Source organism: Hypomesus nipponensis, chromosome 4, assembly GCF_054491055.1.
Source record: "Hypomesus nipponensis isolate SF chromosome 4, ASM5449105v1, whole genome shotgun sequence".
Lineage (NCBI taxonomy): Eukaryota > Metazoa > Chordata > Actinopteri > Osmeriformes > Osmeridae > Hypomesus > Hypomesus nipponensis.
In genome coordinates this window covers 7161812-7186742 of record NC_140364.1, presented here as the reverse complement: position 1 = coordinate 7186742, position 24931 = coordinate 7161812, and the positions used below count along the sequence as shown (strand labels likewise).

The 24931-nt window shown below is 49.3% G+C and overlaps 1 protein-coding gene across 1 annotated transcript in view; it reads right to left on the bottom strand.

The window, feature by feature from the left end:
* Positions 1-24931, bottom strand: part of thsd7aa (thrombospondin, type I, domain containing 7Aa) — a 79196-nt gene that overhangs the window by 12156 nt on the left and 42109 nt on the right. The window contains exons 5-21 of the mRNA XM_084695966.1: positions 22824-22979; positions 20400-20603; positions 15092-15286; positions 12113-12353; positions 10887-11002; positions 9683-9815; positions 9309-9412; positions 8179-8373; positions 7590-7856; positions 6294-6472; positions 5917-5922; positions 5515-5648; positions 5095-5248; positions 4023-4164; positions 3620-3735; positions 3389-3506; positions 14-159 (exon numbers count right to left, since the gene is read on the bottom strand). Of these exons, the coding sequence (XP_084552092.1) occupies positions 14-159; positions 3389-3506; positions 3620-3735; positions 4023-4164; positions 5095-5248; positions 5515-5648; positions 5917-5922; positions 6294-6472; positions 7590-7856; positions 8179-8373; positions 9309-9412; positions 9683-9815; positions 10887-11002; positions 12113-12353; positions 15092-15286; positions 20400-20603; positions 22824-22979 (2606 nt within the window). The remainder of the gene's footprint in view (positions 1-13; positions 160-3388; positions 3507-3619; positions 3736-4022; positions 4165-5094; positions 5249-5514; positions 5649-5916; positions 5923-6293; positions 6473-7589; positions 7857-8178; positions 8374-9308; positions 9413-9682; positions 9816-10886; positions 11003-12112; positions 12354-15091; positions 15287-20399; positions 20604-22823; positions 22980-24931) is intronic.

Sequence of the window (24931 nt, the reverse complement as noted above, 5' to 3'; positions counted from 1 at the left end):
AGGAAAGTCCTACCTCAGACGTGCACTGGGACCAGGAACTGTAGCGCCACCGGTAGCAGGGCCTGACAGGGCAGGGCTTCCACTGCTCCATCTGGGGCGGGCAGGGACGCCCATCTCCCTGGGGGGCCTGGAGCACTGTTCGCCTCCGCCACAACTTCCCTGGAGAGAGAGAGAGAGAGAGAGAGAGAGAGAGAGAGAGAGAGAGAGAGAGAGAGAGAGAGAGAGAGAGAGAGAGAGAGAGAGGACGGGGGTGGGAGGGGAAAGTTGAGGTGGAAAGGGGTGAGGGTGAGGGGGCGGAGATGGGCCGGGGATGGGTTTTTAATCCGGATATGTAGTAAAGAAAGGAGCAGGAGGGAGAGAGGGAGGGGTGGGTGGGGGGAGAGGGAGGGGTGGGTGGGGGGAGAGGGAGGGAGGGATGGGGTAGGAGGGTGGGGGGAGAGGGAGGGAGGGGTGGGATAGGGGGAGAGGGAGGGGTGGAAGGAGAGGGATTTGAGATGGTCTTAATCCACATGTATATTCAACAAAAACAAAGCATTATCCACCATTGCTTAGAACAGAGGAATGGCAAGAGATGATTCAGTGTTGGGGTGGGTGTGTGGCCCATGTCAAGCTGTGCACATTTTGGTCTCTCATAGACTCTGGATCATCTGAACCTGTAATGACCTGCAGTAACAGAATGCCAGTATTCCTAGCACCTGGTACTGTACAAGGGATGCTACTGTACAAGTGATGATTCACACCGGCATTAAAGACTGAGAGATTGGAGGCTCTTAGAGGTGCTTTACTGTGAGACCGCTATCACGTTACTGCACTTTTCCAGGTAATTAGTTTATCAAGGATCAGGCTGATGAGCAAGACCTTAGAAAGATCTTTCTGTGCGTCCACTTGAGTCTCTACCTCCCTTCCACCCTTCTCCCTCTTTCTCCATCACCATCTCTCTCGGTGAATAGTTCTTCCTTTGTTTTCTTTCTCTCTGTATCTCTCTTTCTTTTAAAAGTTTCAGTTGTCGCGTTGGCTTCTAAATTACTTGATCTATGACGCAATTTGAGCTCCTAATGCTTATGCCTGGAGCCATTCTGAATATTTATAATTCCAGTGTAGTTTTAAGGCTGAATTAAGGACTGTTTAATATGTATGGCTGCTGGTAGGTTAGGGAGGGTGGAAGTAAGGCAGTTGACACAGACACAGCATCTTCTACCCAGATTATTCCTGTGTGTAAAAGAAAGGCCCCGGGAGTGATGGTGTAAAATTCTCACGATTAGACAGACTCTCTTGAGAACAGCTTTAGCCGTCATCTAACAAAATCACTGTGGAAAGAAATATTTTGAGCAAAATCGCTTCACAACCCACAACTGGGGAGAAACTAGGTCTCTCTGAAAACAAGAGCAATTTACCAAGTAAAATGAAACCTTTTCACGGTGGAGAAAGGGGCTGTTACATATTCAGTTCAGCTTCAGAGAAACTGCAGGCCTTTCAAAAAAACATTGGTTAGTTGCTATGACTATGTCCAAAGTTTGTTCCAATACCTATCTTCACAAAAGTACTAAATGGACCCACCACTGAAAAGATGGGATTCATCCACTTCTTTCCATTAGCAAAGATATAGAGCAAACCATCTCCTCTTTTATTCTGAAGTTCCAAGGACTCCTCTGCCAACCGTAGTCTGAGATCCTCTCTCTTGGTACAACAGAGAGGTCCCAGCAGTAAAGGTCATTTCCATTCCTCCACCAGCTTGGCCCAGGACCATCCATCTATGTTTACTGCCAAAGGTCACTCTGTCCTCCATGCACAATTGGGCCCCTTGACTCGACCCTCTATTCATCTGGCTACAGTTGATTCTATCACTTGGGGGGTGCAGCAGTACATCAAATTAACTTTCGTTCCTCACCACATGGAGTGCATGTAATTGATATTATCCGCAATGTTGTTGTTTTCCCAGGCAGGTTTCACACGGGGGAAAGGGCATGGGACCATGGATGGGGGGGGGGGGGGGGGATCTTAATGCAGAACACAATCAGAGGAGTCCCAGGGTGGGGTTGCCTGCAGCGAGTCTCACCAGCTGCCAGTTAGTCTTGTGTCGAGGCCGGGGTGATGCGCGCCCCGTTGAGAGCACTTTCAAAGGCTTCCCTGTCTCTGAAACCGCCAGCACAATCAAGCCCCGGTTTTGGTGAATCAGCTGGCGCCGACTCCTTAGCCATTCTCTTCATGTGAGCTTTGTTCCCTCGCTTAAATGTTATTGCGTGTACCCATGGTAACGACTTCTTGTGGTTGTGTGCTCTCTCTCTCTCCCTCCCTCTCTCTCTCTCTCTCTCTCTCTCTCTCTCTCTCTCTCTCTCTCTCTCTCTCTCTCTCCTGCTCACTGCAGTGGCCACAGTGGTGGGTTCAGGGCACATGCAGAGGGTGACTGGTACAGCTGATGGGCAGGGGCTGTCAGTGCCAGCTGTCACTATCAGTGTTTGGCCGAAGAACACACGCTGCCATGATTATGTGTGCATACAGGGTGGTTATGCCCGGGATTCTAGACCCTCGCTTTCCTGGCCATTTCTACCTCCAGGTGTTATAATTTCCTTGGCAAGGGAAAAAAAGAAAAGGAATTCTATTCCTGGCTCAGGAACAGTGACTTGTTTCTCCGGGGAAGCATGTCATTCCAGCAATTTCTGTCATCGCAAGCAGGTTTTTTTTTTGTTTTTTGAGAACTTCTTCATTTGCCCCTGTGGTTCACTTGCAGCTTCACCATGCTGTGGAAGATCCCCTCTCCCAGGGACCGATTAGGCCTCACATCCCTGGGCCCGTATATATACTGTATATGTGTGTGTGTGAGTGTGTGTGTTTGCTGTGGCTGCTACATTGTTGGGTAGTATGGGATCTCAAGGACTCTTGCAATGGACTTCTCCCACGGGCTCTGAGCACACAGCCATAATGGACCACCAATCAATGGCCTGATCCTATGGAATTACATGGCTGGACATTATTATCCCCCTCTCAGTTGGTTTAAGGCGATCACACAATCATTCCTCACATCATAAAGAACGTTTCCAGTTTCATCCATTACCCTGGGAAGGTCTCTCACTCGCTCCCTCTCTCTCCCCCTCCCCCTCCCCCACATCCCCTTCCCTATCTATCAGCCTCTCTCCCTTTCTCACAGTTCGGCGGAATACATCTTAGACACCGTGGAACGCCCATCGATACACCTTACCACACAAGTATTTATTTATAGACTAAAACGGGGCAGGTAATGTCTGCTTAATGTATGGGTCAACACGTAAATCACATCACGGTTGTACTGTACATTGCCGTTCAGATTGGTGCAGGAATTTTTTTTTAAAAGCATTTAGCTTGACTTCAGGGTCACAAAGAGGCCTCCCATAGAGGAGGTGACAAAACCTACCAGCCAGTCCACATGTGTGGGTACACTCGGACCAGGGGGACCAATCAGACAGCTGGCAGTTGACAGGGCACTCCACCACACAGGAAACATTCATCTGCCACTTCCTCTCAAGGCCGAGCTGAAAAGGAAGCAGATTCAACTACTGTGGCCGGCAGCTGTGTCTTTGAGAAGTAGCCTGGCCCAGATGGAGGGCTAGTGAGTGATGGAGGCCGGAGGAGGCCGCTCACATACCTTCTCGCACAACGTGAGGTCCACAGACTTGCCATCGCTGCGCACACAGTCCAGCATGCGTGTCTTGATGCCGCTGCCACACACAGCCCTCTCACTCAGCTGGCAGGTGCTCCAGTCTGGAGGCGAGACAAGATGCCGCTCGTTAGTACGTTAGCACGTTAGCAAGAGAATGGTACCTTACTCTAATGCATTCTTTGAATTCATTTACTCACGATCACAACCCGCCCATCCGCCTCCCTCAGCCCCTCCCACACATGCACAGATAGACACACACACGTCAACGCTCAAAACCCTTCTGAATCCAGAAATATCTTTTGCCAACCCCCGTTGTCAGACACATCCTATAAATGTCATGCCAGGCTAACGTATTCAGTATCATTAAGGTCTTCCTGATTTGTCTCACCGGTGATATTATAGGAGTAGTAGAAGCAGTTGCTGTTGAGTTTGCAGGGGGCCGTCTCAGTGGTGGGGGGACACTGCTTTCCCTCCCCAGGAAGACGGATGGGGGAGGCCAGCCTTTCTCTGCTGCTGTTGCTGTTGCATGGCTGAATAGCACAGAAAAGGAGCATTCAGACATAACAGTAACATGCACTGAGCTTTTCATGCACGTGACGTATGAGCCACTTGGAGAGGTGAAGTCGCTCAATCTCTTACGCAGATTCGGCAATTCCACCATGTTTTTTCCCCCATGAATATTTCCTACATCCAGTGCCTTCATTTCCACTCCTGCCTCATTTCTCATCTGTATCTGTGGTAGTTTGCTCAGGCTGAGGCCTATTCCTGGTGTCAGACCAGGTCTATTTGGAAAGCTTTCCTGTCTGCCTGCTCCATAGGGACATATTCCATATCCATGGTAATTAACTTTCCCAACAGATCCCTGGCAGAGTGCCTGGGAAGTGCCGGGGGAGCGAAAGTACATCACCCTTCCACCGCTCACATTCAAGCATAATGTCTGCTTGCACACACTCACTCATACACACACACACACATACACACCCTCACGCACATACACACACCTCTGCCACAGTGTGCTATTTAGAGCTGTGTGAGCTCATCCCCCCTGCTGAAAGTCATCACGCCCAACACACCTCCACACATACTCTCTTTTACACACACACACACACACACACCTACTGAAATTCTCAATATAAATTACAGCAGCGGTCCAGGCCAACTTCCGCACAAGCCTGAATGGCATGGTTTAAATTGGGGCGAGCCCAGCATGAGAGCTGTTAGTGAGAGTGTCCAGTGAAACCTATTTCCCCGGCTGGGGAAAGCACTGGTATAGTGGAGTGGACACACAGAAGGCCTGTTAGCATGTGTGAAAAGTGTGAAACTCTTCTCCACGAGACCACTCAGAGGGAGATCGACTTCTCTGAAAAACAGGCTGTGAATGCAGAGCACCTTGCATTAACATCTAGTTAGAGCATGACAGGGCAGATCGGCGAGGTGGGACTGCAGATGAATGTCCGTACCAGCGGACACAGGCTCCAGTCCCCCCAGTCGGACAGCACACAGTCCTCGGGGCAGGGTAGACGGCTGTCCCTGGCCCCCAGGGGCATCTCCTCCGGGTCGCACAGGTAGTCATCCACCTGGTCCGACGGCCCGTCAATAGTGTTCTGCATGCACCTGGAAGTCAAGGCAAGTCTGGTTACATTTATTTCTATAGCACATTTCCAAGAAACCAATATGACCAAAGTTCTGTGCAAAAGTGTTTAAATAAAGCATGAACAGATTTCAAAGCGCACATGAAGGCTCTCAGAGATGTAATTCCTAAGGAAGTACTCTGGTGGTGTCTTTACCAGGCACAGTACATCTACGTTTGACTGAAACAAAGTTCAATTTGGATCACTGACTGCGTGAGGGAGTGTGACTTGGCGTTGGACCCGTCATACCTGACTTTGCGGGTCTGGACTCCTTCTCCACAGTTCTCCTTCAGGTCAACATTGCTGACCTTCCACACGCTCCAGGGCTCGGCCACCCACACGTACTGGCCACAGTCACTGAGGCACGGCACCACCTCGTAAACCTGGAGGGACGCCACAAACCGTCAGCCAACAGCCCACCACCAACAAAGGATGTCATACTTGAATATTTTGTCTTCTTATTTGGTAAAGGAAACGTGTGAGAACTACTGTAGTATGACTGATGTGTGCTGCAATGTACAGTACACGTGTGGGGCAGTCTTTCCATGTTGCCAGGGAGATCATGTAAGTTGTGCATATTTTATGGACCTAAAGTGATGTCGGTAATAATTCATTTTGACTTAGAAGAACAAGGACCACTCTGCCACTCACCTGTGCCTGAGGAGGCGAGGGGATCAAACGTCCAGTAGAAGAAGAGAGAACAAGGAGGAGGGAGAAGAGTTCAAACAAATCGTGAGGTAGCAGCATACAACAAGTTCTGGAAGTTTCATCACATTATTTGCTCTCCCTTTAATCTTCTATGTCACCGGGGCTGAGCTTTCTTTAATTAGGTGCTGAATAAGAAATTAAAACATGTCCACCACTGTGAAGCCACAGACTTCATCAAAAGGAATCAGTGTTATGAGTCGTTTCCTCGTGTATTAAACACATAGGAATCCTTCTTGTGAAGAAACCTTCAAGTGGGGCAGGGATCTCCTGCTGTGTGCTTGGTGAGAACCAGAGACCCCCCTTTCCCCCTCCTTACTTACCTGGTTAACATGGTCCAGTTTGGGGCATGGTCGTCCACCGTTGTACGGTTTTTCTCTCAACCACTTGGAGCGTACTTTGACCCCACTGCCACACGACTTGCTACAGCGTGACCAGTTGGACCATTCACTGAGCTTGCAGTCGGACGGGCAGGGGATGATGCATGCTTCTTCTATGTAACCTGCAAGCACACACAGTTCTAGGCCTCAGCTCAAAGAACTCAATAAACTCAAAATATTCCATCTAATATGATCCAAAAGAATTGCTGTATATCCCCCATCTGCCATGGGTAGTGCAGTACGGGTAGGAATGCTGAAGCATTGAAGGTTTTAGAAGAAAGAAGCAATTCCTGTGTGTCTGGCCACCCTGTTGACGTCAACAAACCCAATTTCGCTGGGAAGGCAATGGTGATGTTTCACCAAAATCCCTGACTCACCCACAGCACTGTAAACAACATCACCCCCACCAGACCCACCTCACTGCCCTCCTACCCCATCGCCACGGGCCACATGTCAACAGATGACAACCACCCCTCAGTGTGTTGTGTAGTGTACATATTCACAATACTCCACTAGAGTCCCGGAACAGCTGCTGACAGAGCCACAAGAACAGTGGCAACTGCTCGCAGCATCTGGTTCCACACAAAGCTGAACCTCTATTACTCAGGATCACGCTGTGAGTCTGCCTATGAGTCATAAAGCGGATGGGTTCGGGGCCGAGCTATCCAAGTCCCAGTCATGCGCTCAGCACTTTGATGTGAGCTTGCATCTTTCACGGCCAAACACAGAGAATACGACAGCGCTGTGATGCCTAATTCCCTCTCCTGCTTCCGACCGTGTCTGCTCTGGAATGCTAATGTGGCTGGTCGAGGAGAACTCTGACAGATCTAGGCTGCGGGCACCGGAGCCAGGCTTGCCGTGTCCTCATTGATTCCCCTTGATTGGATTTACAATCAGGAACTGATAAAAGGACGCAGTGAGATGAGTATGTTCTTGTCTGACGTCAAATGAGGCCAGGATGAGAAAGAATCAATAAAACAGATGTGTAATTTGGAAGAATAATTATACACTTGACTTGAAGCACAACAACCTCTTAAGTCAACAAAACGGCGCTGCGAAGTAATTGGACGAGACTCTAACAAATGAGCAAGAGCCCCACTCAAAAACACTAACAAAAGCCTCTCTAATTGCATCAGCTCTTGTTAGCCCTTCGACAGAGGTGCATTCTGGGCACCGTAGTGTTTTAGGGAGGTGTTTAGACAGGGAGCGGGTGGTGTGGGAGAGCCAGTGTGGACTCACCATGGCTGTTGCAGCGCGACGTCTCCACCAGCCGGTTGTCCTGGTCGTAACACACCATGGCCTGGTAGCGGTAGCCCTGGCCACACTCCTTGATGTCCCCCTGCACCTTCATGCCCAGCTGGCCCTCCACACGACCTCCTTCTGGGAGGATGCAGTCCGACCAGTTGCCCACTGGCTGGGCGTTGTACTTGTTGCAGGGGCAGTACTGGGTCTCGCTCAGAGGGTAAACCTGGTTGTTCTTACACTGGTCACGCTTCTTACTCTTTCCTGAGAGAGAAAGAGATAGAGATGCTTTTTATTGAGACATCCTCGAATAAAAACAAAGCTAGTTAATCTTCCATCCTGCTTTTTTTAAACACAACAGGAAACATTCTGGTTTCATGGAAAAGTTTGACAGCAGTATATCCCAAACACCTAAAGACACACATGCCTATCCCACATGGCCCTGTTGGAATCTCAGATGGCACCAACACCTCAGGAAACCTAACAAGACAGCCACCTTTAAACCTGTCAATCAGTCATCGGTCTCATAATAATCTCACAGGCTGCCTGGCCCAGAGGTCAAAGTTCAAGTGAGCTCTCCACTCACCCACAAGCATCCTCTTCCTGGTCCTGACCCCCACACAGTCCGCCGTGCAGGAAGAGAACTTGGACCAGCTGGTCATCTGGCAGTCGTCCTGACAAGGGAGCTGACATGGTTGAGTTAGCGGGGGCATGGAGCTGGCGAACTTGAGGCAGGAGCCAACATCCGCTTGGCCGCCGTCCTGCTTCCGACACGAGATCGCTGGGAAACGAGGAAGGGGGAAGAGGCAAAGGTGAACAAGAAGCTTTGCGACACTTTGACAATAATCCCAATCTCATGACACTCTTAAACTGACAGCTATCTGGATGGATGTAGATGGCTCAACTGATTAGCACTGTTTCACAAACAGACCTTTAGGAGGTACTCGTAAAATGAGTATGTGGTTGATTCAGGATTGATGCACAGGAACATCAATATATTTGCATATCCACATGTTCCTTCCACACTACGCAATGCAGCGCTAAGGCACACACACACACACGCACACGCACACATGCAGCCTGTTGACCTCCACCATCAACCGAGCCAGACAGATTGGCACTGAGTGAGAAGTAAAAGATGTGTATTGAATTGCTTCAGGCCCTTTGTCGATGTCTACAGGGATACTATTACAGGTAATGGCTTCTAATGACATGAGCCAAGATGGAGGAGCAAGGTGCTGGGAATCAGATAATGGCTACTGTCTGCGAGGCCTTAATAGAGGTCTTGTTCAGGCGTCGGAAACAACACTCAGAGTCCACCTTTCTCAGCCTTCATCTTGTAAATGGAACTCTCCTATTTGAAGTGTTGGATGTGTGCGGGGCGACGTATTGAACAAAGAGATCTCTCCGCCCACGGGGTGAACCTAAATGTAAGTCCTCTTCAGCTCAGGCCGGAGGGAGGGATTCGAATAGGCTTCTTAGAGTTGGTTTGACCTCAACATCCGACTGGAACGTTTCGGGAAAGATAAATGTTGCACGCAGCCTCGGGTGATACTTTGATACCAACACTCCCTCTTGGACCCTGCCAGCCAGTCGGCCGAGTTGGTGGGTACACTGATTTGATCCTCAAGCACACACACACTCCCACTGGAAAACAATCTTGGCTTGGCCTAAGTTGTTTTTTCCAGGTGTGAGGGGATTGGTGCCGTTCCTTACCTCTGGCCTGCAGGCCTGGCCCGCAGGTCTCCTGAGCCCCAGGGCTGTCCTGGCGAACTGACCACGGGACCAGCTGACACCGCCGCCACTTGTGGGTCTTCCACCTGAAATGCATTGAAAAGAATTACCTAACATTACATTGCTGCTCCCCGCAAAACATCCGTTTTCTAAACACCTTCCAAACTGTTCATTTTGCTACGTTAAGTACTGTCGAGTATTGTAGTTTAACCCCTTGTTCCTGATGTTTGATGCTGCAGTTTGAAGCCTCTTTCCTTCATGATGAGTTCACAGGGCATACAGTGGTGATGGAATGTTGGAATGTTCCGGAATAAAGTGTTACCTAAATGTTACAATGTTCTAGAATGGAGTGTTACCTGAAGCCCTGACAGAGGGAGGGAGCATCGCAGTCCCTCTCCTGGGTCAGGACCTCGGGACAGTCCTGGCCCCCGTTGGCAGGCGGCTGGATGATCAGACGCTTCCTCGATTGTTTCCTTTTGGTGTTGCCACCTTACAGGAGCAAGAACATCCCACACGGTCAGTACTTCACGCAGCAGTACACAGAGAGCCAACGGCATTAAGGCATCGGTCTACAGCCTCCTAGTCTACCAAGAAATTGATTTGAGATGGAATGCCTCCTTACGTGATCCCTTGCATATCACAGTTTCTTGAAAAGGTCCTTGAAAAATAAAAGTCGTTTGTGTGCTGGTGACTTTCATTTGTGTGAGCAGTGTTTCATTAAACGTGCCCATGATGAACACTGAAACATAACGAAGCACAGTTGGTTTTCCGAGTTGCTCCACCGCCTCGCTCGCTATGGCTGCCAGTGACTTGGCCAGCTCTCAGGGAGACTACAGAAATGCAGCTCGCAATATTGATCTTAATCTGTATCTGAGCTCTTCTGTGGCCACCCACTTCTGTGGGCGTGGGTGTAGGGTTATTTAGTAGGGTTGTTCATTTTCTATGAAGCCCATATCTATATAGCTGTATTGTATAGTAGAATCCAGAGTCCTTGTGGGTAGTGTGGGAGACTCTTTGACAGCTGTGAGGGCTTTTAAATGATTATGCACAGAGATTCTCATCCATAAAGCAAGGATGGAAGCAAACGGATGGCAAGTTTAACAAGATGGCTGCCCAATTAAAACAACTTTTGAAACAACTGAAAAAAAAGATCAAGCTGTTTGAATAGAGTAGTTGTTTCTGAAAGGATATAAGTCGTATCAATATTTCAGACAGTACCAAACGACTCCAGGGAAAATAAATCACAGAGATTCCTATCTTAACAAGCGTGCTCAGCTCTCAACACGATTACTGTGACTGGCAAACCACTTCCAAATTGCCCAGAACAGTGCTTGTTAGAACTTTTAAAGCTTTTTAGAGAGAAGGTCGCTTGGCAACTGTGTTTTTCTGTGTTTTTCTTCGACAATTCCTTAACTAAAAATACTTACAGAGATTATTTTAAGTAACCAAGTAACCAAACCTTTGCCTCTTGTTTATTATACATTCAGTAGTACATCTGGTAGTGCATCGTTATGCATCGTAGCTCTAAGTGATTAGACATGCAGGGAAATAACAGCATACCTGCTTGGCATGCAGCTGGACAGGGGCTCCACTCGCTGTAGGGGGTGACTATGCAGTCTCTCTTGCAGGGCAGGAGACAGGGGCGCACGGTGTCTGGACGGAGACTCTCTGGGCACCTGAAATCACAACATCTAGATGCTTCATACAGCCTCATACATACAAAGGACCAGGGCCACAAAAAGCACTTCAGCCTCTTAAAAAAAACAAAAACTACAACCTGGATCTCTGCCAAAGAAACCATGCTGGAAGCTCCCTCACGGGCTGTGTTCAGTCATGTACCTCGACAGCGGGAGTTTGTGTGTGTGTGCGCGTGATTAAAACCCACGATGATACTCATCCATAAAATACATTTCACATACCTACAGCGTTTATCGGTCTTAGCGGTTTTCTTTCCGCAGTTTATTTCTAGACCAGTAGTCATTGGTTTATTGATGATTGGCTCCTACTGCTTAAGAGGCTGATGTGACGGCTCGCAGCCATGACAACAAACTCGGATTCCTGGCGCATCCTAATGTGCTCCTATTTCGTAGATAGACTCGTGCTTCTCAGCATGTGGCAGCACTGTGGAACTCTGGGTAGAGAATCCTGGTTGGGAGGAGGAGGGGGGCTGGGGGGGAGAGGAGATTTGTGTGTGTGTGTGGGGGGTGGGGGGGTAGAGCCGGAACCCACCCCGGGCTCATCTCCATACTCAGCATGGGACTGAGCGAGGCTGCCTGAGCGCTCCTTCGCGTGCCTGCCAGAATAATGCAACTATCAAGCTGAATGAAATAAATAGAGAACTCCTCTCCCCAGCGGATGCCTCGGGGTGGGGTAAAAAAGACCCAGATGCTTAAAACAACGAGCCCCGAGTGCTCCTCATCTCACACCTCAGCCAGATGCCAGCGACAAGGGAGCGACAGGCGCTGGCAACGGCACTGGCCCATGGGCGGACGGTGGTTCGAAAAAAAGGCTTGGCGCTTTTTTTTAATACTAACGCTACATAAGGTCTTTTATGAAGGCCGGGCCGGGAGTGCTCTGTTGGAGGACGAGGAAGGCGGGAGCCGTGGGGCGAACGTGCAACCGTAACAGGAAGCATCTGCGCCGGCTATCAGAAGCAGCACATCAGCATAACCACTCGGCAGCACATTCTGTCTCAGCCATTTGCTTCTAATGGCGTCGTTTCAGGACATTAGGATCGAGCTAACGCTCATCTGCGCCCAATGGGAGAGAGGGGGACCCGCACGTACTTTTTGGGCGGCACCTGGCCCACGTTGACGCGGACGCAGATGACCTTGCGCGTCTGCATGCCCACGGAGCAGGTGGCGTCGTCGCCCCGGGCCCGCCCCACAGAGGAGTTGGGGGCGGGGATGGAGGTGTCCTCGATGCACTGGCCCCAGGGCCCGGTCTGCCAGTGGTACACGGTGCACGGGTGCTCGTTACAGCTCCGGGCCTCCTGCAGGGCGCTGATGTTCGGGCATTGGACTCCACCTGGCACACACGCACATGCACACACACCCGTGAATGAAGGAGCACACACACATGAACGAATACACACAAACACACATGAACGAACACACCCACACACGGGCATACATGAAAGGACACAGGCACACACGTGTAGACGAAGGAACGCACACCCACATGCATAAAAGACAATAGACCTTAAAATGCTGTACCTCGATGGGTATGTCATGTGTGTAGGTACTGTATAGGAGGGGTAGGGATGAAAGGCTGTATGCTGGACACCTTCTCAGCCAGTTGGGTGTATCTCTCTGTGATGCTAACACAATGGAGCAGAGGAACCAGAGGTATTCCATTCAAAGGCTCTCTCTTTCAGCTCATCTCATCCAAATAATTCATGCAGCTTTACTGCATGAATGTGTGTGTGTGCGAGAGAGAGAGAGAGAGAGAGAGAGAGAGAGAGAGAGAGAGAGAGAGAGAGAGAGAGAGAGAGAGAGAGAGAGAGAGAGAGAGGTTTTTTCTTTATCTCTGTCTTTCCTTTGATTTCTCTCACTGGGTTAAAAAAATACAAACCAAAGCAGAGTGACAAAGATAACCAGGTATTCTCCCTTAGGGGGCACAGACAGATATGAGTTATAGGGGGCAGGGGGACAATAACTTGAAGGGGACAGGACGTGAACCCCCAGCCCTCTACCCCTCCAGCCCCACTACCATCACCACCACCACATAGGCTTGTCATTAGCTGCCACCGTCGCCCCAGGGAAACAGGCCGCCTCCAGGGGAAGGTCAGCCGTTACCTGGGCGATAGGCATTGAGCGAGAACAACCAATCGATGCTGGAGTGGGAACAAGCAGATAAGGCCACACTTGGAGGGCCGCTGCTCTTTCTTCCGTCGAGGGCCGCAGAGATAGAAGAAACAATTGATCACCGGCAGGCAGGCAGGCCGATGCCCTTCACTGGGCAATTCATAAAAGATATTATTGGATTTCATCCCAATGTTCATTAATCAGCTGGCAAGCTCGTTGGAGAGCTCATTTGTGATGACATTATTGATGCCACTGTACTCTGTGTTTAAATGAGACAGTTTTATCGGCACTTGAAGGTGCAAGTGTCACCAATTTATCTAGTGAGGTGTGTATGAAAATTGAATCTGGAGCAAGTGGAGGGTGTCTCAAATCTGAGCTCTGCAAATATGGTGTTTCTTATTTCTTCACAGGAAGTGTTCCTAGTTCCCCTCCGAGGTGCAGGCCCCGGTATCTCTCCCAATAGAGAGGACCTCTCTCTCTCTCTCTCTCTCTCTCTCTGAGCGGTGTCTTGTCCGTGTGTTAATCCTGTGTGTCACTACCAAAGGGGTGTTCGAGGCCCGGTGTAATTACTTAGCTTGGGGGTCGCTACGTGCTTAGCCTGAATTAGGAGACAGTATGAGCAGCTCTGTTGCTTTGCGCTGGCGGATTGACTGAGCCGGGACTGAGCGGGGATGCAGAAGTGCATGCTGGGTACTGACACACACAGAGACACGAGCATGACTGTAAAAACAGACACACATACACCAGCTTGGCTGGCACATGCAGAAACACACGCATGCACACACACCAGCCTGCTTGATATCTATAGTAGATAGTGTCTGCTGAATCATTGGAAAGGAAATTCAGCGAGTACTCATACTCTATGGTGTTCCGGCATATCTTCCCAAAGTCAGCGCGCCATCAATAACACTTGATTGTATCCGTGCGTAAAGGCTGGAAGCCTTGTAAAAAGCCCCACGATGGCGTCTAGAGAACCTGCCGGTGGGAGAACCCACTACTACTACAACAGCAGGGGCTGTAAAACATCCCATTACAACCCACACATGCCTGTTATCACTCTGTGTCTAGTCTATGGTGCTTGGGCTTTTGGTGTAAGTGGGCTGTGAAGTGGCTGACTGTTAGTTAGGGGAGGGGGGGGGTCCGGGGGGGGCCCGGAGCATCTCTCACTCTCTCACATGGCATCGTTGCCCTATCACACTCTCCCATCCACAGCTCCGCTCACCAGGGGGTTTACAGCACTCAAGCACTAAGGAACCCTCATTACTTGGACTACACTACACCACTACACACAGTCAAGGGCTTTTTTTGGTCCTCCCCGAGCAAGGAGTTATTGCTGAGCCAGCAGACATGGGAAGGGATAGACTGCCATCCTGGTAGCCGAATATCTACATGCTATCTACTTACAGATGCATCTACTACTAAATGATGTGAAGGGAGCATTTTCTACATCAGCAGAAACCTCTAGGACGTTCTACGTTTGTTTGAGAGCAAAGGAGATGCTTATACCGAAGAGAGCAGGGACCTTTGGCACCTGTGACAGACCTTGAGAGGACGGCAAAATGCAGAAGTTATCAACCCTGTGACCGAAATGAGAGCATTTCTGACAGACATAAATACTAAGCACTGGGCATCTACAGTAAACATGGCTGAAAGTCACCTCAAACCACTTGACGTCTATCAAGCTGGCTACCCTCTAGTCTAAAACGACACATCTCCTTACCATGCATCACCGTTACCCAAGCCACAACCTGGGCAGTGGCTGCAGAGAAGCATCCAGAAGAATTCATTAAGTGTTGACATTCTACTGGGAGTACACCGCTCAAGACAAAGACAGGTGGGGGAGCACTTGCCACAGCAGCCAGCTTAGACAATCTAGAAGTGTCTCCTGTGATTTGTGGGTGGGTGTACTAGTGTGTCTGTGTGTTCTAGTGTGTGTGTGTGTGTGTGCTTTGGACTTACCTTGGCCTGCGTTGTAGGCCAGGATGGATCGAGCCCTGGTCTGCTTGCCCTCCGTGTTCTTCCCTGAGCAGGTGTGGGAGCACTGGGTCCAGGATGTCCAGGGGCTCAGCACACAGTCCTTGGGGCACGGCACCTCACACACCACGGGCATGGGCAGGATGGCATCGCGACACAGCTGTCGGTCCACGTACTCCCCTACACACGCGCACAGACAGACAGACGGAGAGCATGAGGGAGAGAGAAAGAGACAGAAAGTGTGTGCGTGTGTGTGAGATATATATATATATATATATATATATCTCACACACACGCACTGAGACAGAGAGAGAGAGAGAGAGAGAGATTGTGAGGAAGAGAGCCTGGATGCGTCAGCCTCACATGTGTCGACACACTTGTGTTCCACTAAGCAGTGATGCATACAGTATCAATGACTGAAAAGAAAAAGTACGTTATCGACAGTATGTTTACAACATGCTACTCTACACAACTGTAGCCTAGCTTTTCAGACAAACACAAACTCCAGTCAGAACTGTCAGACTCAGGGAAACACACCAATGTGATAACAGCTCCTGCAACAACACCATTTATGACCTCATGCATAAATACTGAGGTTTATGCTACTTTGACTTTCAGATTTAGTCAGGCATTAATCGGTGTAATCTGCGTCTCATGACTTTGATAGCCGGCAAGAAAGAGAAAAAATAAATAAACTCTGAGGCGAATGCGTCCTTGAGACAGAGGCTTACACGCGTTAAATAAATCCCGCTGCATCTGCTGTATCAGACCATGTTGCTGATGGGAGACCGTTAGGGTCAGGGTTCAATCGTTATCCGAACACGGATGAAATGTTCAGTCTTCCGCCGATCTCATTTGGGTTTGACACTGACCGACTTATGCTTAACACTGGCCTTTAACATTCTGAAATATAGATATGTGCGTTTAATAGAAAGACATCTTTGGTAGGTAAACTGCTAGAAATGCACAAGTAGAATCATTTTTTAATTATTTTAAATAAGGAATATATACCGTGATGCCCATATCCCTGTGTTTTTAAAACCCAACGGTAAAAGTGTGGAAACGGCCACAGCATAAAGAGAGGGGTTCAGCTGAAGTTCAGCAGCTTCCAGTATGCATTAATACAACATTATTCTCCTCCTCTGCACACGTGTAGGGAAATTAGAGGAGACAGCGCTGAGCTGAGGAAAGTGTAAAAAAGGCCATGGTGTTTGAAAACATGAATGAAAGAGAATCCTCTCAGAGCCAAAACAGAGCCAAGTACATTACTGAGCGAGATATTTTCAGCTTGTCCGTCACAAATTGAGGTTTGCTGGGGGAAACCTAGTTCTGGCGGGCCTTTTTAAAGCTGCTACATTGATTACCCTGAGGCCAGGACTCTCCAACCTGGTTCCTGGAGAACATAGCTTCCTTTACCATAGATGTTTGCTCCCACCCCAGTTATAACTAACCTGAAACATTTTGAATCAGGTGTGCTATAGTAGATTCTGTCTGGAGCAAAAACCTACAAAGTAGCTTTCCAGGAAGCAGGTTGGAGAGCATTGGGCAGTTAATGTCAAATAGAAAGGCTGAATCTGAGACCACCCTAGGCCTCAGTGTGGATCGTCCTAAACGGCTTATAGAAAAAACAGGGGATTTAGACATTTGAGGTCCTTTCAAGGTTTTTTGGCTCACTTAAAACACAGTGAGCCTCGCCACTAACTGGATTGTATTGATCTTGAGATCTACCCCACTGCCCCCAACCCCCAACCCCACCTTCCTCCACCCTCCACCCGATCCCATCACCCTGCCATGGGCCATATCAGTTCAAATAAAATCCCATTGAGCCAGGATGAGGAAGCAGTGAGTCAGATGACACTTCTGGAACCCCAGGGAACCAACAAATCAATTTCCATCAGCAGCAAACAACAGGGGATCAATAAGGTCCAGACAAGAGGGACCGATAGGGCCACCTGGGGGCCCTGGGGGATGGGGGGGGGTCACTGATGGGGGTGGGGGGGCTGAATGGATCCCATCCTGGTGATGGATGATGGGAGAAGATCATGAAAGTGTTTGTGTAACACTGATGATTCAGAGGATGTCCTATTACGGGAACAATGTGAGTCTGGCTACTGTCAATTATGCACCCACAAGGAAACAGTTATGTGTTAACATGTCAACCCCCCCCAAAGAAACCTTCCTCTCAGACAATACACTCAATCTCTGGGTCTGGTTAGTGTCACAAATCCATTCAGCAAAACTCCCCAAATAAGAAATCTGCAAAAAGCTCACATCTATTCGTCTGGCCCCGATTTTGGGAGGCGCCCAGGCGATCAAAAGAACAAGTTTCCTTTTAACGGTACACACATCAGACGAGTCAAGCGGTGTTCTCTACCTGTGTCTGAACCTCCGCTGACGGAAATGTACCAGCCAGTGTCTGACATCCTCTCCATTCAGCGTCTGCCACATCCGAGAAAGATTGCTTCTCTCACACACACTCGGAGATAATGGGGAAGAAAGGCAGACCGAATCCAACTCGACAGAGTGGAGCAGGCACACGTAATCTAATTTAGCAATAAGTCTGATTCAACAGGGTGCCGTGAGGAAAAAACAAGCCTGCTGTGTAGCTCAGTAGAGTGCCTTGCAGAGAGGGAAAGGGGTATGGAGAGGTCACCTCAAACTTAATCTGTTTTTTTCATCTCTCTTCTTCCTGTTCTCCGACAGCCACCTGGGCTTGTTAACTGCATAACTAAATGGGTCAATATAACACAGCTACCCGGTGGAATAGGAGGGATGGAGGGATGGAAAGAAAGAAGTAAAGGAGAGTGTCTGGGAGAGGGCTGGTGTTTTATTATTTTACATCAGCAATGTATCTCATTCCGCTCATTCCTTGGGATCTTAATGTTCGGAAAAAATGGGAGGTGTCCCTTAGAGCAATACAGCTTCCAGTTGTGTGTTTGTATGCATGGAAACATACAGTGCGGTGCTGTATCTATGAAGCATTGCAGACTGAGTGGGCTGTGTACAGAGAGTGCTGGGGATAAATCCTTCGAAATGAAAGTTGTTTATGATCTATTTTATAAGAAGGAACACAGAGATGGGAAATAGCCGAGGCATAAATCTAGTACCCAGCTCAACTCAGCATCTCTCTGTTTGACCGAGAGATGACGGCAATTATCGCCACGGTGACAGGCATGCAGGCAGCACGGAGGGAGCGATGGTGCTGAATGGGAACCTTGATTACGACCATAATATGGAAACTGATTGAGGAGTGCAAACGCCCTCCCTCCCTCCCTCCCTCCCTCCCTCCCTCCCTCCTTCCCTCCCTCCCTCCCTCCCTCCCTCCCTCCCTCCCTCCCTCCCTCCCTCCCTCCCTCCCTCCCACCCTCCCTCCCTCCCTCCCTCCCTCCCTCCCTCTACTTGCCTCTCCTCTCACTCTCATTCCCCTGAGGTCTCATTAACTGCCTGTATGCCATGCAACAGGAATGTCCTCTATAATTGCTAGATTCAAATTCAAAAATCGAATAGAGCTACAGAAGGGAGGGTGGGGGTGGGAGGGGGGATGGGGAATGGGGGATGGCAAAATACAATTATAACTCATAGTCCATAATTGAATCATTAATGCAATGTGGAATTCCTTCTAACACAACACAATAGTGTGAAAAGAGAAGGTCACAGTGGTAGTCATCTCATATTGCCATCTCAATTCCTTTGTCTTTTTAGTACCCAAGCTTATAGCCCTTAAATGAATTAGGCAGGTCCAATTTGGATTGTGTATGTCCATTAGGCTTGGGATTCACACTCCTTACTGCTTTCGTTGTTCAGAAATTGAGTCAGATATACTGTTGAAATTAATCAAGTCAGGTAGTCAGGTAAATCAAATTATTGAAATTAGACTTCAAGTCATCCGTACGGACAAGTCTCCTTGGTGTACTCAACCAAAATGAACCTCCCAGATCATATTAAAAATGCATTAGTATGGTTTTCTCTAGGAACACAATAACAAATGTTTGCCCTGTATCAGACTGCCTCTGATAATATTTTTTTTTTGTGTCTTTTCTTTGTTTTTAGTTGGTTAGGAGAAAAAAAAATCATTAACAAGAAAAGATCATCTAACAGCACACAATGGTGAGATTGTCACTTGGTCTGTGTGTGGGAGTGTTACAGACAGAGAGAGTGAAACAAAAAAAGACAGAGAGTATGAAAGAGAGAGAGAGAGAGAGAGAGAGAGAGAGAGAGAGAGAGAGAGAGAGAGAGAGAGAGAGAGAGACAAAGGGTACTTCAGTTTGTACCTGCTGTGTCTGGTAAATATGCATTACAAGAGGGCATTCCTTCCAAACACAGCAAATATGGGAGTAAGTCTTTGATGTCAAACTAACAGAACTCTGCCTCTGTTGCCCAGATTCATTTGGAGAGAATTTAAAAAACAGATGCAGTACCCAGTACACACTGTGTGTGTGTGTGTGTGTGTGTGTGTGATCCCTCAGGCAGTGCCAGCACAGCTCTCCCAGTGCCTCATCCTCTCAGCCAGCACAATTACAGCCAGTCACTTGTGCCTGGCCCCAGGGACACAAGGCAGCAGGCTGGAGCTAGCTTGGCTTCAGTCAGGCCCTCAAGCACACACACACAAGCACGCACACGCACGCATACACACGCATTGACACACTCTCATTGACACAGTGCAAATACAAACACTGGCACAAGCCTCAACAGACCTGTGTAATCTTAAAACCACAAAAACAACAACAAAACGTATAACAGCTACAAAAACAGCAATTATATATGTTGGGCACCAGTCCAGGGCTAAGGCCCAGCAGTGCCGGTTCAAGGAAAGACCAAGAAGCACAGGCACACAGCAATCTGCGTCTGTGAGCAGAAACATATTGTACACATCCTCAAAACAAGCTAGGGCTTTCTCCTCGTATGGTAATGAACTCATTCGATTATGATCCTAATCACGTTACAGCACACAGATGTTGGTCTTTACCTTACTCTCCTCGAGAACTTACTAGAGGAAAATCTAATATAAAATCAACAAGTCTGTTGCCTATCCCAAAGGTGTGAACCGAAGGATGTGATTCTGTTTGTGTCTTAGGAGTCAGGTGGCTGAGCGGTTAGAGAATCGGGCCAATAATTAAAAGATCGCTGGTTCAATTCCCGGCCATGCCAAATGACATTGTGTCCTTGGAATAGGCACTTCACCCTACTTGCCTCGGGGGAATGTCCCTGTACTTACTGTAAATCGCTCTGGATAAGAGCGTCTGCTAAATGACAATGTAAATATAAATGTCTCTGACTTGTCCTTTCTGCTTACCATCACTGTTGATGCACTGCACTTGTGGGACCTGTGTCCCCGGCCCGCACTCTTTCTCATTGTCCGGGACGCACTCCTCCAGTCTCACCAGCAGCCAATCGTAGCAGCTGGGGTCGTCACATGGTATTGCCTCCACCAGGTGTGGGCAATTCCCCGTGCCGGCCGTGGGCTCATTGGCGATCCTCCTCTTCCTCAGTTTGAAACCTGCCGGAGAGCAACAGGAAGTCAGAGAGGTGATGAAGGCCGCTCTGCCCCTGCTTCTGTCAGGTGTGCACGGAGCCACACTTGTTCTGTGGTGTACACTCAAGCCATCTGAGCAACTTCAAAACATGAACTTCCCCCGACGGTCACAGTGTGCCTTTGATGAGAACCCGTAACGTTGCATTAACATGACAGGCCATTAAGCCACACAGATGAGAGGAATTACAGGAACAGCTCCTCATAATGATTATTATTATTCTTCCCTCATTACGCCGGCTTTTACCCAAAGTGACTAATGTATGCAGCAATCCATTAATACGGCAGGGATTGGGTATATGGCTCTGATGAAGGGCGTGCGAGCAGAGCCTGGGGCCCAGGGAGACCTGGGGGTGTGTGGGGGGGGGGGGGGGGGGAACCATGAGAACCCATGCCCAGCCCAAGGTCACCTTCCCCCCAGCCTGGGGCCCTAATCACCCCGCTGCCTGGGCCAGATAAGGCAGGAGGGCAGCGGGGTGCCTGCAGGACTCAGGTGGGGACCGCTCAATCTCCTCTCTGATTATTTCTATCCCCTTCTCTTTCTTCTTCTCCCTCGCACTGTTATTCAATCGGGCGGGTCAGCCGAACGTGTATTGTCATGTGCCGGAGGGCTGGGGTTGGGGTTTCATCTGGAGGGTTTAGGGTGTGGGAGGAGCGGGAGGGGGCCTGGGGAGCCCAGGGATCAGCCACTGCCTGGATCTCAGTGAGGGACAGCAAGGTGTGAATATTGGAAGAAGCCCCTCGCCTTAGAGCAGGAGGGTTCTCTGTCCTGCGCACAGGCAAATACTAAAATCAAACCATATTTAGTGACTGATGTAGGCTGGTGTGTATGTGTGTGTGTGTGTGTGTGTGTGTGTGTGTGCACGGCCACAAGCACAGCAGATCTCTCATTAGCGAGACGGTTTGTTCCTGGGATTCATCAAATCTGTCTAGATCCAATCTCAGCCTGTACTCCTTCTGCCAGCCAAAACACACAGTGACAAACGTTTGCTAAGCTAAGGCTGGGCACCGCAGCACGATGACGTTCATGCTCCGTGTCAGGTGGATAAAGAAGATTTAAGACCGAGACGATCCCAGAGAGTCCACATCTCTCTCGATAATGAGAGCCAGTGTTTACACAGTCAAGTCTCCGTGTGTGTGTGTGTGTGTGTGTCTCGAGTGTGTGAGTTTTATGACATCAAGCAGGAAACGGCGCACGATGGCGGAACCAGAGTGAGAGGATCCATCATTAAGATGCATCGAGGAGAATTTCCAGCCATCCCCCCACATTTGAGGCGCTTCATTAAGGGAGAGTCAATATGCATCAGTCATTGCGGAGGCCGCTGTTCCCGCGATAATTAAGGGCTGAGCCAGCGAGCGTGTCAGCCTGGCTGATGGACTAGCACCAACTGTCACGTCGTCTAACAAAGAGGGAGAAAGGGACAACGCCAACACCAAACCCCCTTCCACCTCCGCCCTCCGTCACCGCCCCCCCCCCCCCCCCCACTGCTGTCCTTCTGTCTGTCCGTCAAGCAGCCACCCACCCGTCTGTCTGCCTGATTGTCTGTTTGTCTGTTCCTCACTCTCTCTTTTTCTCTTTCCCTTTGTCACTTGTCTTTCCTTCTTTTCCAGGGCATGAACACCATAGGGCTTGGTGATAATGAGGAGGCCTGCATCTCTTTCTGTCATTAAGTCTGTTAATGACAGCTGTGGGACCTGCCTCATGTGCTGCACAGCCACTACAAACACCCGCTGTAGTTAATACATCAACAAATGACTTGTCGGCAGCCTTTCGCCTCAAATTACGACTTCTGTAGATGTTCACATTTGATCCCCATTTCCATATTCTAAAGTAGAGTTTATTTTGGATGACACATATGCTGTGTGTTTTTGTTTTATTTTAGGTCTTTTAAAGATCATTACACACGCCGCAAGCTTGAAGTGTCTCAGGGCAGGGAGGGGCGGTGAAGACAGCCCATTGTGAGACTCCACTCACAGTCATAACTCACATTTGGACAAATTCAACAAAACAAAGACTTTGTGTGGGAACACAGACTGTATGTTCACAAATGTCAATACACCCTTCAATATAGCCTGACATTGATTAGAAACAGTGACATGATAGAGGTCGACGCCGGATACTGCCGTACATTTTAACGAGCGAGACTCTCTACTGAGGAGGACGTCTCGTGGCTGATGTCTGCCTACCTTTCTTGGCTGCTTGGTCCTGGCAGTTCTCGAAGGTGCAGGGGCCCCAGGCGCTCCAGGAAGACACGTCACACTCCACAGGACAGGCGATGTGGCACAGCTGGGTGGTGCTGGGGGCCATGCCCAGACACAAGTCACTATCTACGGGCCTGGATGCTGGAGGAACACATAGACAGATAGACAGCGGGTGGGTATGTTGGAGGATCTTTGGACCAGTGTACCTGACCTCTTTCACTCCAGGAGGCCGGATACAACTCGAGGCTAATGACTTTGTTGTTTTTGTTAGGGCCACAGCCCCACGCTGAAGGAAAGAGGAGCTTGTGAATTTCCCTGCCCTTCCAACTTCACAGTCTCCGCTCGCGAAACCTTTTGAAAACACAGAGAGCGTTCGCAAGCTGTTTGGCCTTTCATTCCCTTCCATCTTCTCTCTTTCATTTTTCTCCTATCTTTCCCTGTACCGACCGACTCTGACACAACAAAGCCTTTTGTTTCCCTCCCCTTTCCCAGGAGGCAGGTGAGGCTGCCTGCTGCCTCCAGCTGCACTCTGTGCTGAAAGAGGCAGTGAAGCAGTGAGGCAGTCAGGTAGTGAGCTGTGGGGGACTCTCTGCAAGGTCACCACATTGATGAATCATTCCCCCTCGCAACATCACTAAACCCAGTGTCATTCACATGCAAATGACCTCCACTTGGCCAAACGTGTGTCATTTAAATGGAGTCTCCCAAAAATAGGTGTGTACTTTTGTGTGTGCGTGTGCGCATGCGTGGGAGTATTTGTGCGTTGTGTGGAGCAATACCATTTGATGTTTTCTCCTAATCGTGCAGTCCATTATTCTGTTTTTATTGTCAAATCCCTCTGGGCGAGCTAACAGAATAGGCGCAATCAAATGGAGTACGTACATAAGCTTTAAAAAGGTATTAAGTGGATGCTTACTACCTGTGTTTTCCAGGCCACGCAGCTGTCAGAGAGCACAGGCTCCAAATTACCTGTTGGTAATGATAATGACTCCACATGTTTACACATCACACACACTGAGCCTTCCGCCAGACAGCCCATTTTCATCTAAAGGATTTTACAAGTGGTTTGTTCTCGGTGTTGCATTAGTAGACAATGGCTAGACAATATTCCCGTCCCTCTCCCTCCGTCTCCGTGTGTCGGCAGCAGAACATGTCTCCTGGCCATAATAAAGGATGATTAATGAACATCTCCTTGCAGGCTGACCTTGCACAGGTGGCCCGTCTCTACCTCTCCTGCCAGATGGGCCGGGCTTCCCCCTCCCCTCCACGCAGGGATTCCAGGACCCAATTCAGGCCCCCTCGCAGCCTGAGCCCACCCCCTGCTGCTCACTCTTTCCCCTTCTCCCCCTCGTCTCCCCGGCCCCCCCACCCACCGGCAGGCATCATCAATAACTCCACTGCCTTTGGCTGCTGAGAGGCACGCCATGATGCTAACCAGGGTGCAGTATACCCCCACTCCCCCTTCACCCCCACCACACTCACCACCCCGACCACATTGATTAAACAATCGAAACAGACCCGGCTGGAAAGCGAGTAAGCATCACAGCCAATACAGTGGTATCAGCGTTCTCTCTCTCTCTCCCTCCTTCTCTCTCCCTCCCTCTCTCTCTCTCTCTATCTCTCTCTCTCTCTCTCTCTCTCTCTCTCTCTCTATCTCTCTCTCCCTCTCTCTCTCTCTCTCTCTCTCTCTCTCTCTCTCTCTCCTACCTTCTCTCTCTCTCTCCCCCCTCTCTCTCTATCTCTCTCTCTCTCTGCCTCTCTCTCTCTCTCTCTCTCTCTCTCTCTCTCTCTCTCTCTCTCTCTCTCTCTCTCTCTCACTTTCTCTCTCCCTCACTCTCTCTCTCTCTCTCTCTCTCTCTCTCTCTCTCTATCTCTCTCTCTCTCCAACCATCCCTTTGTCCTCCCCCTCCAGTGACTAGTAATGAATATAGATATTGAGACAGCTGCTTTTACCCCTTTCTGCCGTGTCTGCAGGCCCCATGCTGAGAGAAAAATAAACCAGAGTCTTATTTTGCCAAATACAAGACGCTGAATGAGACATTGTACCGGCAGGGAGAACCAGGGTGGAAAGATGTCTTTCAGAAGCACAATGC